Source organism: Helianthus annuus, chromosome 12 (assembly GCF_002127325.2).
Source record: "Helianthus annuus cultivar XRQ/B chromosome 12, HanXRQr2.0-SUNRISE, whole genome shotgun sequence".
Taxonomy (NCBI): Eukaryota; Viridiplantae; Streptophyta; class Magnoliopsida; order Asterales; family Asteraceae; genus Helianthus; species Helianthus annuus.
This window is the reverse complement of record NC_035444.2, coordinates 16,043,419-16,062,448: the sequence shown is the minus strand read 5'-3', so window position 1 is coordinate 16,062,448 and position 19,030 is coordinate 16,043,419. Positions and strand designations below refer to the sequence as shown.

Sequence of the window (19,030 nt, the reverse complement as noted above, 5' to 3'; positions counted from 1 at the left end):
TACAATTAAATACGCTAAAATACGCCGAAATACGCTAAAATGCGCTAAAATACCTTAAAATACCATAAGATACATGAAAATATGTTAAAATACCTTAAAATACGATATAATGCTCTATAGTACGCTAAAATGTTCGAAAATACAGTGAAATATGTCAAAATACAATTTAATACACTAAAATACGCCGAAATACGCTAAAATGCGCTAAAATACCTTAAAATACCATAAGATACATGAAAATAGGTTAAAATACCTTAAAATACGATATAATGCTCTACAGTACGCTAAAATGTTCGAAAATACGGTGAAATACGTCAAAATACAATTAAATACGCTAAAATACGCCGAAATACGCTAAAATGTGCTAAAATACCTTAAAATACCATAAGATACATGAAAATATGTTAAGATACCTTAAAAAACGATATAATGCTCTACAGTACGCTAAAATGTTCGAAAATACGGTGAAATACGTCAAAATACAATTAAATACGCTAAAATACGCCGAAATACGCTAAAATGCGCTAAAATACCTTAAAATACCATAAGATACATGAAAATATGTTAAAATACCTTAAAATACGATATAATGCTCTAAAGTACGCTAAAATACGCGACTAATGATATTTTCCACGAACGTATACATATAACACGACACTATGGAGTACAAGTGGACTTCAAACAAAACTGTACGTAATCATAAAATACGATATTCGCACGCAACCGAACGTCACCGAAACGAGGTATGTTGAAGTCATACGTCCTAAAACGACAAAATATGCGAAATTTCATCAAAAAACGACTCGTATACGCGTTGAACCGAGGAAAACACGAAAAACCAAATCTATACTCTCTATTAAAGGAGCTTAGATGCTGACCTCACTTTGCTTACGTGTCATGATATTAGCTATGCCACATAGACTCCGCTGATGTCATAAATCCAAATTTTTTTTAATCTGAATATATATACAAATCAGTTTTTTAAATTAAAAAATTGTGTTTTTCTTAGGAGGCAAATTTGAAAATGCATGGGGAGTTGTTTCACCATTTAATGCACATCATATCAGTCTCTCTTTTTCTTCTCAATTCAAACATATAGCAACATTTCTCTCTTTCTTCATCACCATTTCTCTCTTTCTTCATCACAGGCGATTTCTATTCAAAATCTAGGGTTTCTGTTAGAAAGCTTCCTCGCCAACAATGTCAGCGGAGAAGAAATCCGTCGGTGAATCACAGTCTTTGTCACTCAGTGTCATAGACGATTTGAATCCATCCAAAGATATGTGGACTATCAAGTGTCGAATCATCCGGAAATGGATTCAGTCCTTTCGGATGGACCTCGTCTTGATCGATGAGAAGGTATTAGTATTTGTGAAGTGATGATTCTCTTATTTTACTGTTTTAGGGTTTATACAGAGATGGTTCTCTAATCCGCATGATTTTTGGTTTGGTTTTTATTTCTAAGCTCCTTGGTTGTGTAATAGATGTTTGTGTTTTGTGTTCTTTGTACTTTAGGTTTGTGTTTTTTCTGATACTCTTACATGTTTTAGGGTTAGATATGAAGGACTGAACATGAATATTGTTTAGTTGGTTATTGATCATTGATAGATGTTTGTTCTGTGAAGCATAAAGTTTGTTTGTTTTAGTGTTAGATGACTTTAGGGTTAGTTATAAACAAAGAAAGATGAAAAGTTTTTGAAAGTTTTACTCTTGGTGACATGAAACAAACTGGAAGATTGTTTTTGAAAGTTTTTTGTCTTTTGTGTAATTTTCTTTTGTCTATATTTTCTGTTTGTTTTAGTTTGTTTTAGCGTTAGATGACTTTGGGGTTAGTTATAAAGAAAGATAAATGAAAAGTTTTTGAAAGTTTTAATCTTGGTGACATGAAACGAACTGGAAGATTGTTTTTGAAAGCTTTTTGTATTTTGTGTAATTTTCTTTTGTCTATATTTTCTGTTTGTTTTAGTGTTAGATGACATGAAACAAAGTGGAATATTATTTGGGCTTTGTTTGTTTTAGTTTTAGTAAATTTGATGGTATGCTATCTTACTAATTGTATATATTTTGTGTTTTGTTTTAGTGTTAGATGACATGAAACTGAGTCGAATATTATTTGGTCTTTCTTTGTTTTAGTCTTATTAAATTTGATGCTATGGTATCTTACTAATATCAAAGTAAATTTGATGGTATGCTATCTTACTAATTGTGTATATTTTGTGTTTTGTTTTAGTGTTAGATAACATGAAACTGAGTCGAATATTATTTGGTCTTTGTTTGTTTTAGTCTTATTAAATTTGATGCTATGGTATCTTACTAATTGTTTCTTTGTTTTGTGTTATTTAGGCTTATCTGTATTTTCTGCTGAGTATGTTTTATATTTTTTTGACGTACCGTTTGGTTGTTTATTTCTAAACTATGATCTTTCACTGCAATGGTCAGGGTCGTAAAATTCAAGCAGGTATTAAGGCTCCATTGATACCTGTGTTTATCTCTCAACTTCATGAGGATGAGGTGTAGGTCCCGAAATCGGAGGATCGATAACAAAACCAAATCTTTGTTTATAGCAAACAAAGTTACGTGTGCGGAATCCACGTAACTATGCCAAATCAAACATATAAGAAAGTAACAACACAGTTTAACCAACGAAACGCAATCAATTGATTAAACGGGATGAGAATCACAACTGATACAAACACAGTTTTGACAGAGTAACTTTAAGGGCATTCTCTTATCTCTACCTTCTGAAACGAAACAGAATGTGTTTATATAGCAGCTGGGCCAGACAACGACGAAACCTAACTTGGCTCGAGGAAATGGAACTGGGCCAAGACACTGGGCCATAAGAAGCCCATCAGACGACGAAACAAGTCTGTTTCGCCGCTGATCACGACGAAACAAGATCACATGTACAAATGTCTGTTTCGTCAATAGATGTTTGACGAAACAGTTTTGTTTCGTCGAAGGCTGCATTTTGTGATCTGTTTGCTGCAAACAGACAGTTGCAGCAAAACACAAACAAACACAAACATAATGACAGAAATACCCTTATATGCAACATGCATCGTTCATATATCATTACATACCAAAAGGAGACAAACAAGTCGGACACAAGCGGATAGGAGGATATCCGACTTGGTCGACGGCAAATACAGACTCGATAAACGACAAAAGACCGTACAAAATACATCGTAAATACAAGACTAGTTACACACACAAAAGTGCATCAACAGACTCCCCCTTGTTTGTTACTCGTCTTCGGTCTTCGAATCTTCTTTCTTCAGTGTTGTTCGGACCACGAACTGCCCGCATGAACTCCCCGGTAGTAGTAGAAACAAGCGACGCGCTGAAATTTCAACGCCTGATGCGCGTCCTTGTCTTTGTAGAAAATATCGTGCCTATACAACTTGTCAATGTCGGACGCGGACATGTTAACGATCCACATCGGATCCAACATCCTGAAATTTTCACGATCGCCATTAAAAACAATCACTGCCTCGTGTGTGTCGGAGTCATAACACCATAACCTCATTTCTCCAAGAAAGTCTTGCTTCATCGGCATCAAGGGTATCTTATCCACCACTTTCGCTGGCTCATAAACAAGCTTGTATCTGCCAGTGTTGGTTGCCGGATCAAGAGTAAACTTGATTTGTTGATAAATGGGGAACTGAGGCTTGTACGACTTGTCTTTCCAGCCAGACTTCTTGTTCATCTTTATCAGTCGCTCAAATAAAGTTGCACCATCAAAGTTTGAGCGATTTATGAGCTCAATCTTTGTCAATGCTGCCACATCATAAAAGGGCAAAGATAGAATGCTCAGCAACGACCGAAAGTATTGAATTCCAAATTCCCGTTTGATGGCGACGCAATGTATTTCCTTGACGAACATCCAACAGAGGATTCGCCCACTCGACTTCGCTTTCTCGAACTGTAAGTAATCAACTTGAGCAGCCTCGGGCACCGGCTTAGAAACCTTCGATAAGAACTGTTGTCGCCACGTGGAGAACGTATCTGTGGCATTTTCAGATGTATCACGGTTCTTTAAATGCTCATCAATGACTTCCACATTCTATTTTAGCCATTCTTCATCAAAAGGGGTGAATTCAGTCCCGTCTTGTCGAACATATGAAGACTTCTTCTCATTTCCTTCAAATACAATTTCTTCGATATCGTCAACATTTGTTGTTTCAGGCTCACTCGGCATCTTATCAATCTCAGCGTCATCAATATCTCTCATTGCGTTTAGAGTAATCAATTGCTGATGTGAGAGATCCTCGATAATTTCACCTTCTTCAAGTAATTCCCCAGTGATTGGATGAATAACCTGCAATGCAAGATCAGCACTGCTAGGAACAGAAGATGTACCTTCAATCTGTTGTATTTCTTCAACTGTTCCAGAAGAGGTTCCTTGAGTAGATTCGATCGCTGGCGGCTGAACAACAACGATTGCAGAAGATGTATCGGCTGTCGGCTACTGTGATGTAGTAGAAGGATTAGGATTCCCTTGATCTTCAGGATCATCATCCCTTTTCTTCATGACTTCTTGTTGCTTACATCGATCATCCCACAGAGTAGCAACCCGACCTCGAAGAAACTCATAGCCAGCAGTTATCTTCCTAACTCCCTCAGCTATCGTTGTATTTCGTGACTCGTACCATTCTTTCATGAAGTCACATCTTCCTTTAAGATCTTCAGCCAACTTTCGAAGAATAGAACTGCTCCTCTCTCTCTCTCTTCATCTGCAACTTTCAAATGGACGTTTTCAGCTTTAAGTTGACCAATCTCAGCTTGTTGGCGTTGTATTACAGTTTGCTGTTGACCAACAGTGGACTTCAACTGATCTATTTCCACCTGTTGACTGATCTGATCATTTTTCGTGATCCTAATGAAATCAGTTTGCCTCTGAATACGATCTGCCGCTGCTTCAAGTTGAGAGAATAGGAAGTTATTCTTCCCGTCTTGAGACATTTCCGAGAATATCCTTTGAGCTCATCACTAGGCTGAGAAGTAGTTGCTCTAATTGCAGCAGCCATTGATCTTTGAGGAACAGCCTGAGGAGTTACTGTTGGAGTTTCAGCAGCTGAAGATACCACAGGAGCTTCTTGAACTAGCTCTTGAGGAACAGATTGCCGAGCAGAGGTTCTCAAGTATTTTCTAGCTTTCTTCTTCTTCTTCTTCTTCTGATGTTCAGCAGCTTTCTCAGCTTTCCTTTTCTTTAAACGTTCCGCTTCAGAATCTAAAGGAACGTATTCTGGGTCATCCTCCTGTCTAATCTTCCTGTATCTTTTAACACCACGTTCATCAAGATACATTTCGTAACCAGGCTCGATTAGATGATCATCAGAATCAGAATCAGCCTCGTCATCGCCACCTGCTGATCTATCACCAGCTGCACCAGCACTAGATGCACCAACGGCACCTGTATCGCCACCATCATCACCTTCATCATCACTATCACTCTCTGACATATCGGAATCAACTGGATCTGGACCAAACTTTTCAACCATTTTTCTTTTCAACTCCGGCTCTTCGTCATCGGATTGGCTGTCATTGTGACGCCATTTATTATCTTCAGGAGCAACGTAATCAGGATTTCCTAGCGCACCGATCAACTTCCTTGGAGGATCGCTTTCTTTGTATCTTTTGGCTGCAAGGTTCTTGATTATCCTCAATGAATTGAAGTTCATTGCTTCTATCTTCAGAATGTCATTGTCGGCTTAAGGAAGATCAGGATGTTGAACATTCATGATCATTTGAAGAAACCGCGGATACATCCAGAACTTGTTCCCGGTTATTCTACCTCCAGTTCTCGTCATATTTTCCTTCATATTGGCGAAGATGTACTTAGAGATGCTAAACGGTTTGTTTAGCACCAACACCACCATGAAGCCAACTAGATCATTGCCAGCCATATCGTATCCGGCACGTCTTTTGCTAAGACACTGAATTAGAACATGTAGTAGAAACTTGTAGCGTAACGGCAGATCACCCTTGTTGATTTGAGTGCTGAAGATGTCTCCTATACACTTCATTCGTAACAAGCAGCCTCATGTACACATGATAGGAATAGAATCTGGAGCATCCGGATGGTCTTGTAGCTGTAAAACCTCGTTCAAGATATCCGGAGAGACTATGACATCCAAATTGTTCACACGGCCCCTAATAACTTCCTTTCCATCCACTTGTACAACACTTGAGGAATCCCAGAAAGCTTTGATAAGAGATTTGTAAACAATCGTCGAGAAAGTAACAGCATAATTGATCCGCGACTCCCGTATTCATTTAGTGATATCTTTCAGTTCAGTGAGCTTTTCTTCCGGATCCAGATAAGCAATTTGATTATGACGTTTCTCAGACATAATCTCCTCTTCCGTTTTGTTCTCCTTCTTTGTCGCGGGTTTCCGTTTTCCTTCTTTCGGTGCCATCTGAGATTGAAAGTGTCCACAATAAGAAACAATGGTAGCACATATGCATTTAGACATGTATGGATACAAGTTCATGTATCCAATTGACAGTTAACCTATAAAAACACATCTTCTGTGAACAAACACTAAACTGTAAATTTTGCTAAGGCATGGACGACGAAACAGAGTGTCTTCAACGAAACAGAATGATTTGCGACGAAACAGAGTTGACCGTTGACCATGTTGTTTCGTCGACAGTACCTCAACGAAACGAATCCATTTCGTCGTTCATCTCGTTTCATCGTTCATCTCGTTTCGTCGTGAAGAGGGTTTTTGAACAGTTAGGGTTTCTCCGTTTCGTCGATTTTGGGGGTTTTCATCATGTTTAACCGATGATCATTTAGCACACAAGCCATCAATTTGATACTTATGTTGCTCAAGACAAATAGAAAACAATCTTAGATGCAAAATTGACATCAGTTATAATCGAACTCACCAAAACAAGTCAAACTAACAAACAAACCCACATCCCCTGTTTTTGTTACATGAACCCAAACCCAAATCAAAGCACATATACACACATAAACCCTAAATCTATGTGTTTTATCAAGATACCAAACAAGATACAAGCTTAAATCATGAAAACATTAGGTAAACAAGGGTCTCCGAGGGTTTTAAACAAAAAAACATACGGTTCACAATCTTCGAAACATGAACAGATCATTATTGTACCTTTGATTTTTGTTAGATTTTAAGGAAAAAAGAGGGTATTGAGGGTTCAAGAATGGGTATGACAGAGGGGTATGGCGGTTGAGTGTGGAGAAGATGAACAGGGTGATGTTTGAAAAAGTGATCAAATAATTGACATGGGACCCTTTAAGTACACCGTCTTACTTTGGCGAATCACTTATCTCGACGAAACGGGTTATGGGCTTCTACGAAACGGATTGTTGGGCTTGGACTTGGGCCTTAAAACTTAGCCCATGACGAAACAGAATGGGCCATTTGCGTTTCATCGTAGCCTCGACGAAACGAGTTGTTTCGTCATAAATTTGACCAAAGTTGACCAAGTAAAAACCTTTGACTTTGACCAGCCTTGTTTCATCGATACAACTCTGTTTCGTCGACCATACTTTGATTCGTCGACACCATATTTCAAAAACACCAAGGCATGAAAAATTTTGCACACTGAACAGATTTGATTAATTGAACACTTTTCCATTTTGTTTGAGTTTTCAAATGCAAGGACGTTTTATGAAGTAGGTTTTAGGCTTCCGGCAGAAAACACCAAGCAACAACTTCGGCTTAATCAAAAACGAGCTTTACAAATTACACTAAAAACAAATTTAAAGCGCGAAAAACTAAACGAAAAGCTATTGAAAGCAATAAATGACTGAACAAGTGCAAACTTTTTGCGAGTTTCAAGGAGAAGGAATCATACCAGCTTACGGTCTTAGTGAACATGATTTTGATTTCTGTTTAAAGTTCTGGATAAGTATACTACCTCGATTATCGGTATTGTTGTCCACTTAAGCTCAAACTGATCAAACGTAATCACAATTAGGAGATACGATTTACAGTAAGGATTATACTTACAAGTCGATGTGAATCCACTCACGACACATTCCCGTATCAAGGTATGCACGAGAGTTCATCTTACCGGTGAGTATACCGATTATCATCTGTTTGACTGTATAAAAGAATGTGAGAAACTCACTTATTTTGATTGAAAACAAGCCCTATGTGATAGAATCACTTATTGATGAGGAACTTGATTTTCGATGCATGAGGGCACAGGAGCAAGTCCGTGAACAGGTCAGTACTTTCGTATAGCAGAGAGACGAACTTGACTCCCGGATAAATGTGATATATTATCACTTATTTTGAGGGACATGTGATTGTTGATCACTTATTGAGGTCGAATGCAATATGTACACGTATGTATGGTATCATGGAAGATCTAGACTTCGTCTCCGTTATTTTTCGGTAAAAGATACAACCATGATACCCAGATGATAAGCAGCGTAAAGACCGAATATCACAGAACCTCGGCAATCAATCAAACGAAATTTCGGTACTAAGACCATATGCCAATGAATGGTTCCCACCTGACTTGAAGTCTGTTAGATTTGTATCATCCTGCACCTTTTAGTTTGATTGTGAGCCTACCGATACATCGTTAGTAGAGATACTTATCATTTCTCAATTTTTTTTTTGTTTTACATTTTGAACATGTTGACCGACCACACCAGTGAATATCATCATCTTCCTTTTTCCAAGAAACTCATTTTTTTGGTTTTCTTATTTTTTTAATTTTTTTTAATTTTAATTTTGAAACGAAAGGACAGAAAGTAAAGACATCTTTTTGGATTTTTAAAATTTTCAAATGTTTTTGTATTTTCTTGAAATTTTCTCCCCCTAAAATGCTAAAAGGTTACGAAAATGAAAATCTTTTTGTATTTTTAGAGTTTTGAAAGAAAATATATACAAAAACGATTAGCCAAAGAAGTTTACTCGGGTATCACCTTAATGCCATTGACTAAAAGTAGATAATCAAAACGTGATTTATCAAAAGCTTTTGTAAACAGGTCGGCACATTGGTGATCGGTGGGGACATAAATGACATCGGTTAATCTTTTGTCAAAACAATCACGTATGAAGTGATATTTAATTTCGATGTGTTTGGTCTTGGAATGCTGCACAGGATTTCTAGTGATCTGTAAGGCAGCATTGTTATCAACAAAAATAGGAGTAGATAGGAATTCAAAACCGTGGTCGCGCATTTGTTGTTGTATCCACAAGACTTGGGAGCAACAACTGGAGGCAACAATGTATTCTGCTTCACAAGTTGATGTAGCAACACACGTTTGCTTTTTGCACTGCCACGTAACCAGGCGATTTCCTAAGAATTGACATCCTGCTGTTGTTGATTTGCCATCAATTTTGCAACCACCGAAATCAGAATCACTGTATGCAGTCAAGTCAAAGCTATCATCCCTAGGGTACCAAAGACCGGTGTCAGGAAAACCCTTCAAATAGCAAAAAATCCTTTTAGCAGCTGACAGATGAGAGGCCTTCGGGTTGGCTTGATATCTTGCAAGCAAGCACGTTGGATACATGATGTCAGGCCTCGAAGCAGTGAGATACATGAGAGATCCGATCATAGCGTGATAGTATGAGGAGTTGATGCTTTCACCCTTCAAATCCGGAGTAATCCCGTGATTCTGCGGAAGTGGGGTACCAATGGGCGTTGCATTTGACATCTGGAACCGGCTCAAGACGTCACCAACATATTTAGTCTGATGGATGAATATCCCAGACTCGGTTTGTTGAACTTGTAGGCCCAAAAAGAAATTCATCTCCCACATAGCACTCATTTCGAATTTTTCCTGCATAACACGTTCGGATTACCTGCACAAAGAATCATTAGTAGAACCAAAAATTATATCGTCAACGTATACCTACACCAGCAGAAGATCTCCATCTTGTTCCTTGATAAAGAGTGTGCAATCAATAAGACCACTTCTAAATCCATTCTACAGAAGATAATTGGATAAGGTTGCGTACCAAGCCCTAGGTGCTTGATGTAAACCATAAAGAGATTTGTTGAGCAACCAGACCCGATCGAGGTGAATAGGATCTTCAAAACCTAGAGGTTGTTCGACGTACACCTCTTCTTGGACTATACCGTGAAGAAAAGCACTTTTGACGTCCATCTGGTAAACTTTGAATCCTTTGAAAGAAGCATAAGCTAGAAAGATCCGAATAGCTTCCAGACGTGCAACCGGTGCATAAACTTCATTGTAGTCAATGCCTTCAATCTGGCGAAATCCTTGGACAACCAATCTCGCCTTGTTACGAATAACTACTCCACGATCGTCCTTCTTGCATTTAAAAACCCAGCGAGTGCCAATTTTCTTGTAACTTTCCGGTTTTCAACAAGCTTCCAAACACCTAGCTTTTGAAATTGTTGCAGTTCGTCCTGCATGGCTTCAACCCAAGAGTTATCTTTTAAGGCTTCCTTCCAAGATTTCGGTTCTTCTTGTGAAACCTAACACGCAAAGGACCAATCATTTTGAAGACCAAATTCTCTAATGGCTGAATATAAACCAGCATTCTGGTTATTTCTCAGCTGATTACGCTTCTGCACACCGCGTTGGACATCTCCTATAATGTTCTGCTGAGGATGGGTATCGTGAATCCTCATTTCAGGATTTTCAGGAACACGAGCATTGATACCCAAATTATTAAGATCAACAACCAACTCCACACCGGGAATATGTGTAGAAGTGGATGCATTCCCTTCAGCAGTATCTACATTCTGCACATGAGGAGTTTCTAAAGAAGCACCTTGAACAGGAGCAATTGGAGCTGAAGATCTTTCTGCTGCATCATGATATTCATCATCTTCCGATGACTCATTGTAATCAGTAGCATCTTCAAATACCTCATTTTGTACCGTATTGTTAACCGAATTAGAACCTTGGGGGTTAACGATAACCGGTCTAACCAATGGTGAACCAGCAAGGTTGTCACTATCGAATAACATTCTAGCAGCTGTAGATTCTTCATCAAAGGTTGGCAGATTAAAGGAGTCAAATAGCCCATCGTAATCGAACATCCAAGGATCACCCGGAGCTCTAACAGGACTTGTGTACCTTTGAACCCTTACTTCACTCCATAGTTCAATCTTTTTGGTTGCCAGATTCCATACACGAAAATTTGGAGTTGCATATCCAAGGAAGAAACCATCGATAGCTTTCGCGCCAAACTTTCCATCCGGCTCAATCATAGTACATGGAGCGCCAAAAGGTTCTAAATAAGATAGATCCGGTTTCCTTTTCTGTAGAAGTTCGAAACAAGTTTTGCCATGCCTCTTAACTGTAAGAACTCGGTTTAATGTGTAGCAAGCAGTCGACACAGCCTCCCCCCAGAATTGAACAGGGAGTTCCGACTCTACCAACATCGTTCTTGCAGTTTCAATTATCGTCTGATTCTTCCTCTCTGCGACACCGCTTTGTTGTGGAGTGTAGTGAGAACTGTATTCATGAAGAATGCCCTTAGAAGTACAGAACTCATCCATCACACGGTTCTTGAACTCAGTTCCATTGTCGCTTCTGATCCTCTTAACTTTCTAAGTGTAGAGATTCTCCAACATTATAAGAAGATCCTTGAGGATTCCAGGAGTATCACTCTTGTGTGCCATAAAAGATACCCAAGAAAATCTAGAATAATCATCAGTAACCACGAGACAGTAAGCATCCCCAAATGTTGTCTTGTGTTTCATAGGTCCAAAGAGGTCCATATGAAGACGTTCGAGAGGCATGCTAACAGTGTTGATTTTCTTCAAGGGGTGAGACTTCTTTGTTTGCTTCCCTTTCTGGCACGAAACAAAGATATCTTGTAGATGAAAACTTCTCACAGACACACCATTCACAAGATTGTTTTTCACCAAATGGTTCATTTTCCTCAAGTGAATGTGCCCCATTCTTCTGTGCCAAGATATAGACTCCTTCTTTGTGGCTTTTGAGACAAAACATGTTACTTGTGCAGAGGTCGTAATTGCTTGGCTCATGTCAAGAATATAAAGATCATTAACTCTTGGAGCCGATAAGAGAATCCATTCTTGTGGAATTTTGAAACCAGGTTTAAGCACATAACAACCAGCATCATCGAAATGCACGGTGAACTTTTTATCGCAGTTTGCGACACACTGAGAAGATTATGATCAATTTGACGAACATAATTGATCTTATCGAAACATACAACACCATTGGAGATCATTCCCTCTCCGGTGATGTATCCGCCTTTGTCTCCAGCAAATGCGACATAGCCCCTTCTAATATTTCTCACATCATATAGAAGCTGTAAGTCGCCTGTCATGTGCCTAGATGCTCCACTATCAACAATCCAATGACTATTAATATTTCCTCCTGGAACATCCTGCACATATCATTCAAAGATCAGCTGAGGATAGGGACCCAAGCCTTAGTGGTCTTGGGTCATCCCTGAGCATCACGAAAAGTGATCTCGATTTCTTGATGATTTTCGAAAACAACAGCTCCCCCTGAACTATCACCCGTCTTAGGTGTCCAAGTTTGTTTTTGTTTACCAGATTGAGTTTTGTAAATAGATTTTGAAACTTCTGGTTTTAATGGTTGTGAAGAACTTGGTTCCCTTTTGACCTTTTTGACTTCAGATTTTAAAGCCTTTTCAACAGCTTTGATGTTTTGACGCCGTTGTTTCGTTTATTGTTCCTTAACAGTTCTTTTATCATGTTTTGGTGAAACGGGACGACGTTGAGGGTGAACCTTTTCAGGTGGTGCTTTCTCAACAAATTCATCTTTTCGAGTGTTTGAGCAGTTCTTAATGATATGCCCAAACTCCCCACATTTAAAACAGGTTCTCCTTTCCACAAACTTAGGAGAATCAGATCGACCAACAGATGTCGAACCCGTAGAACCTGAGGTACTTGCTTTCTCATCACACCCGTTTGTATGTTGAGTGTAATTGTTTTGACTGTTACGTTTTAAAATCTTGACTTGTTGTACAAAATCGGTGTTTGATTTGTTTTCAAAAGTCTCAATTTTATCTGTACCCTTTGATGCTACAAATTTGACATTACTGTTTTTCTTCTGATAACGAGCTCCTTTTGTTTCAAATTTTGATTGAGAAATGTTAGGCTTTTGAGCTCGCCTTTCTGGTTGTTTACCCTTAGAAGCAATAAGTTGTTGCTTTGTTGGTGATTTTTGATTTCCAAATTGTTTCCTGATTTCAGCTTTTGGAATTGGGTCACATTGAGTTACAATGACTCCTGGAATTGTCTTTCCCAAAAATTTGTTTGTATTATCTTCAAAAACTTTATCAATCGAAGATGGATTGACATTTTTGATTGGAAAATCGTGATCTGAATAAATTTTGGAATCACCAACCAAAGTGTACAACACATTATTACTCTTAATGGTAGACACAGATGTCTTGTCATTCTTGACAGGATCTATCACTTGTTTGACAACTGGTTGAAAAGCAGGAGTAGCAGTGTAACATACGAAGCTTTATAACCTTAATACAATAAACACTACAAGTTTTACGTCCAATTGTTTTGTCGGACTTGGATCGAATTAAATACTGTGTAAAATTTTGTTAAATAATTATTGACATTACCAAATATTTTATTTACTTATATGTTTCGTAGCATAAGATGAATATTAATAATAGCAATGATATATTAATAAAATGAAGTTTACTATATAAAGGGGTAAACTATTTAATTTGTTTAATAAATAAATTTCGTACAATACAAATATATGTTGATGATTGGCTGCCACTAAAATAGAAAACTAAAGAAATTTAATAAATAAAAGAATAGTAATAGTATATAGGTAAGGTAACGATATACGGTAAAAGTATCAATCGGTGTTGATCAATATGGGAGGATTGACTCAAACCTTCACCTACAAGATTAAAATCTTTGAAATTCACATGGTTATCCATTAAAACAAATCGTCCGAAGTTTTGGGATTGTTATAGTTGAATCATCGTTCAATATAAACCCGTCAAACATCGCAATAGAAATCTGTTTGAATCTGTTCCATCGTGCCTCTATACCCGTTGAAGCTGACTCAGTCGCCGCACAACCACCACGATCGCCGCCACACCTAGTTCAAAGCTGTTGATTAGCGTCTCTGTTTGTCATAATCGCCGCACCTCCGTTTGTCGCCAAATTCCGTCATTTGATTCCCCCGGTTCGGCCGCCACTCCCTGTCCTAATCGCCGCCGCCGTTACTACACGTGAACCGGCTATTTCTTCGTTTGGCTTGGTTTCTGCCCGATCATAAGTGGAAGGTGAGTTGTATATTCCGTTTTTATGTTCTAGTAATTTGGCGTAGTATGGGGTTGGGCTCTCGGATTCCCGGCATGACACCGTTATTGAAAGAAAAGTGCGTGTGTGTATGTTAATATAGATATGTGAGTATGTTCGTGGGTGTTGGGTGTTTGTATTGTGTGTGTTTGCATGTGTGTGCAAGTATGTGTGGGTTGTGTGGGTTGTGTGGGTTGTGTGGGTTTGCAGGTGTGTGTATGTGTGTACGATTTCTATGTGTGTGTTTATTAAGTGTATGCATGGTGTTTGTGTGCTGAAGGTTGTGTTGTGTGTGAATGTTTTCTTTTTTATTTTTTTTTAGTTCATGTGTGTATGTGTGAGTGATTAATTGTTTACCTATTTATTTATTTATTTATTTATTTATTTATTTCCTTTCTGTTGTGTGTATACATATGGGGTCTTGGTGTGTGTATAGAGTAATGATGATTTAAATATAGATTGAGCTAAAGGTTACATGAGATAAATACATTAAGTAGTATTATTTTGATCTTTGTTCTATTAACTTTTTAAACGTAACTAAAACTTTTTATTCCAACGATATTCTATTATACCAAATATTGTTATTTTCGTTAAACCAAGCTCTAGATAGAAATAATAATAAATAGATGAATAAAAGAAAATACTTGTCATCATTATGTTTGATAACTAAGTTTGGGTTGTTCGCCAGGGAATCTAATAAGTTAAACATACCTTTGAACATAAGCGAATTATCATATAACTAATTTAGAAAAAAAAAAACGGGGTTTAGGTTTGCATAATTTCTTTTTGGACGACTCGATTTGTGGATCTTTGCTTTGCTTGCTAACTAAGGTACGGATTCTGTTTCTTTTACATTATAGTATAATTTTATTCAATCCGTTACTTTGCAGTACGGATATTTTCGTTGGATGTTTCAGTTCGTATTGTTATATGATTAGTGTTTATTGTAGCATGCAATAGACCTTAGATTTTGTGCTCATTATTGCATGTTCCCTTTTAGACTTATATCAAAATACATTTTATTTCTGATACGGCTTTGTACTCTGTCACCCGAGCGCTTCTGACTTGTCGTTGGGGCGTCAACGACATGGCACTCATCGTGACGGTGCGTAACTAAAGTTCACGGCGTTTCTAGTTTGTGCTTGTGTAGCACATGGCCCCTAGAGGCGAATAGATCGATCTTAGCTCTGACTCCTGACTCCTGACTCCTGTTGAGATGGAATAATGTTTGTGCGCCTACATGCACCATCTCGGCGCATGGACTATAGCCATGCATGCCTCTGTTTAGGCTCGTGGGTGATTCTATATTACGTGACTTGTTTTATTGTTATATGTTGTCACGTATGTCTTGTCTCTGTTATGATATGTTGATATGATTATATGCATCTGTTATTTGTTCAGTATAAGTTTTGGGATTCAAGTTATATACATATTTGTTTCAGTGCCAAAATCTAGAATTGTTGAACATCAGTACCGTTCATGTTTCTGTCCGTATGCTTGCCTTACTTTTACTGTTGATTTATCCGTTACTGGGCAACTTTTTGGCTCAGCCGTAGTTCCTTTCTTGTCTTTGTCTTATGTGTTTACAGGTAATCGGGGGAAACAGGGATGAGTGGAAGGAATTTGAAGTTCAAGTTTTTAAAGCTTTTCTTTTTCTTTTTATTTCAGCAACTGAATAATATAAGACTTAGGTTTCCTGGTTGATTCGAGACTTTTGTTTCTTGGTTTCTATCTTTTATTGAAACTCTTTGGTTTTTGATATCTGTAATAGTGACATGCCAGCCTGTTTCGGGTTGGGGTGTTACAGTTATGGTATCAGAGCCCAGGCTCGTTCTTGTAGAAAACTTAAACAATAAAAATTAAACACGTGAGTTAATGGGTAGACGTCGGGTTAGGATTCCATCCGTGTCATCTTCCGCACGCTTTGAAACTTTCCTCTTTTCACATGTATATCTTCTTTTCAGATGCCTCCTCGAAGAAACGTGAACAGCAACGACGTCCCTATTGAAACTCTCATTGCTAATGCTATCAATACAGCTATTGCGGGTTTAGTTCCCAACCTTCTCCAACAGTTGCAGCAGAACAACAATAATGTACAACCACCCGGGGAAAACAACAACGGTAACAATAACGCTCCTCTTACTATCCTTGATTGGCTTGAGCGCTTCAGAAAGGAAAAACCAAAATCGTTTAGTACCGCTGCTACACCCGTTGAGGCGGAAAACTGGATTGCTCATATTGAGAAGTTGTTCGAAGTAATGGGTGTGGGTGATGTGTTCAAGGTTAGGCTTGCTAGTTATAAGCTGGAGGACGATGCTCATAGGTGGTGGAAGACTTTGAAAGAAGCTCGTGGAGGAGATCAGTATGCAGCAACACTTCCTTGGGCTGAATTTCGCACTTTGTTTTATCAGCAGTACTTCACTGACGCTGATAGGAGTGAGTATCTGAGAGAGTATGCTTCTATCAGGCAGGGGGATGACGAGCATATTATGGAGTTCAAAGCTCGTTTTAGTCGTTTGGTTAATTTTCTGGGCCCGGCAGCAGGTACACCACAGCAGCAGACTGAGAATTTCAAATGGGCTGTATGTGATCGAGATAGGAAGTTCATCCTGAATCTTCGTTTCACTGACATTACTGAGGTAGTCGATGCGGTCAAGAATTTGAATAATGAGAAGAAGCAACGTGAGAAGGATCGCAAACGCTCTAGGGAGAACGACCAGGATAATTCCGATAATCAGGGTGGCAATGAGCAATCCCAAGACCGTGAGGACCGTTCTGATAGGTATTACAACAATAAGTTGCGAAGTGGAAGAAACCGTTATCAGAATCGTAGGCCTGCACAGAATCAGATGCAACAGAGCGATGCCCCTGGAGCACAGCCACATAATCAGCAAAACCTGAATCAGAATCGTGCTGATATCCCTCCTTGTACTCATTGTGGGAAACGCCATGGTGGAGCATGTCGCCTTGCTGAAGGTCGTTGTTTCAGATGTGGAGATTCAGACCACTTGATTAAGGATTGCCCCCGGCCTGAGCAGCGAGCTAATACTGGTGGGAACACCAAAACTACCAGGGGAGGTTGACTTTTCGCACTCACAGCTAATGTCCTAGGTACGCTTTCCGGTTATGTGCAAATTGGTGAACGTGGTACATATGCTTTTGATATCATGATGCGACACATTTCGTAGTATCACTTTTATTTGCTAAGTGTTTGAAGTCTTTGTCCATTGCTTTAGAGTATCCTCTAGTTATATCTGCTCCTTTTAGAGATACTTGTTTTGATTTGATTTAGTATCCGTTTATTTGCCATCTCAGAAACTCCGTATCTTAGTATGTATGATGTCTAAATGTTTGCTATGTGTAAAGTCTTTTCCGTGTCCATTATGTGTGAAATTGTTCGTATCCGTACTTAGAAATTTTGAGGACAAAATTTTTTTAGGAGGGTAGAATTGTAACATACGAAGCTTTATAACCTTAATACAATAAATACTACAAGTTTTACGTCCAATTGTTTTGTCGGACTTGGATCGAATTAAATACTGTGTAAAATTTTGTTAAATAATTATTGACATTACCAAATATTTTATTTACTTATATGTTTCGTAGCATAAGATGAATATTAATAACAGCAATGATATATTAATAAAATGAAGTTTACTATATAAAGGGGTAAACTATTTAATTTGTTTAATAAATTTCGTACAATACAAATATATGTTGATGATTGGCTGCCACTAAAATAGAAAACTAAAGAAATTTAATAAATAAAAGAATAGTAATAGTATATAGGTAAGGTAACGATATACGGTAAAAGTATCAATCGGTGTTGATCAATATGGGAGGATTGACTCAAACCTTCACCTACAAGATTAAAATCTTTGAAATTCACATGGTTATCCATTAAAACAAATCGTCCGAAGTTTTGGGATTGTTATAGTTGAATCATCGTTCAATATAAACCCGTCAAACATCGCAATAGAAATCTGTTTGAATCTGTTCCTTCGTGCCTCTATACCCGTTGAAGCTGACTCAGTCGCCGCACAACCACCACGATCGCCGCCACACCTAGTTCAAAGCTGTTGATTAGCGTCTCCGTTTGTCATAATCGCCGCACCTCCGTTTGTCGCCAAATTCCGTCATTTGATTCCCCCGGTTCGGCCGCCACTCCCTGTCCTAATCGCCGCCGCCGTGACTACGCGTGAACCGGCTATTCCTTCGTTTGGCTTGGTTTCTGCCCAATCATAAGTGGAAGGTGAGTTGTATATTCCGTTTTTATGTTCTAGTAATTTGGCGTAGTATGGGGTTGGGCTCTCGGATTCCCGGCATGACACCGTTATTGAAAGAAAAGTGCGTGTGTGTATGTTAATATAGATATGTGAGTATGTTCGTGGGTGTTGGGTGTTTGTATTGTGTGTGTTTGCATGTGTGTGCAAGTATGTGTGGGTTGTGTGGGTTTGCAGGTGTGTGTATGTGTGTACGATTTCTATGTGTGTGTTTATTAAGTGTATGCATGGTGTTTGTGTGCTGAAGGTTGTGTTGTGTGTGAATGTTTTCTTTTTTATTTTTTTTTTAGTTCATGTGTGTATGTGTGAGTGATTAATTGTTTACCTATTTATTTATTTATTTATTTATTTATTTATTTATTTATTTCCTTTCTGTTGTGTGTATACATATGGGGTCTTGGTGTGTGTATAGAGTAATGATGATTTAAATATAGATTGAGCTAAAGGTTACATGAGATAAATACATTAAGTAGTATTATTTTGAT

At 38.3% G+C, this 19,030-nt stretch overlaps 1 protein-coding gene across 1 annotated transcript; it reads left to right on the top strand.

Annotated features, from left to right (window-relative positions):
* Positions 1-16,226: 16,226 nt before the first annotated feature.
* On the top strand, positions 16,227-17,345 carry LOC110919049. Its single transcript, XM_022163326.1, has one exon. The coding sequence runs from the start codon at positions 16,227-16,229 to the stop codon at positions 17,343-17,345; it is 1,119 nt and encodes a 372-aa protein (XP_022019018.1).
* Positions 17,346-19,030: the final 1,685 nt, after the last annotated feature.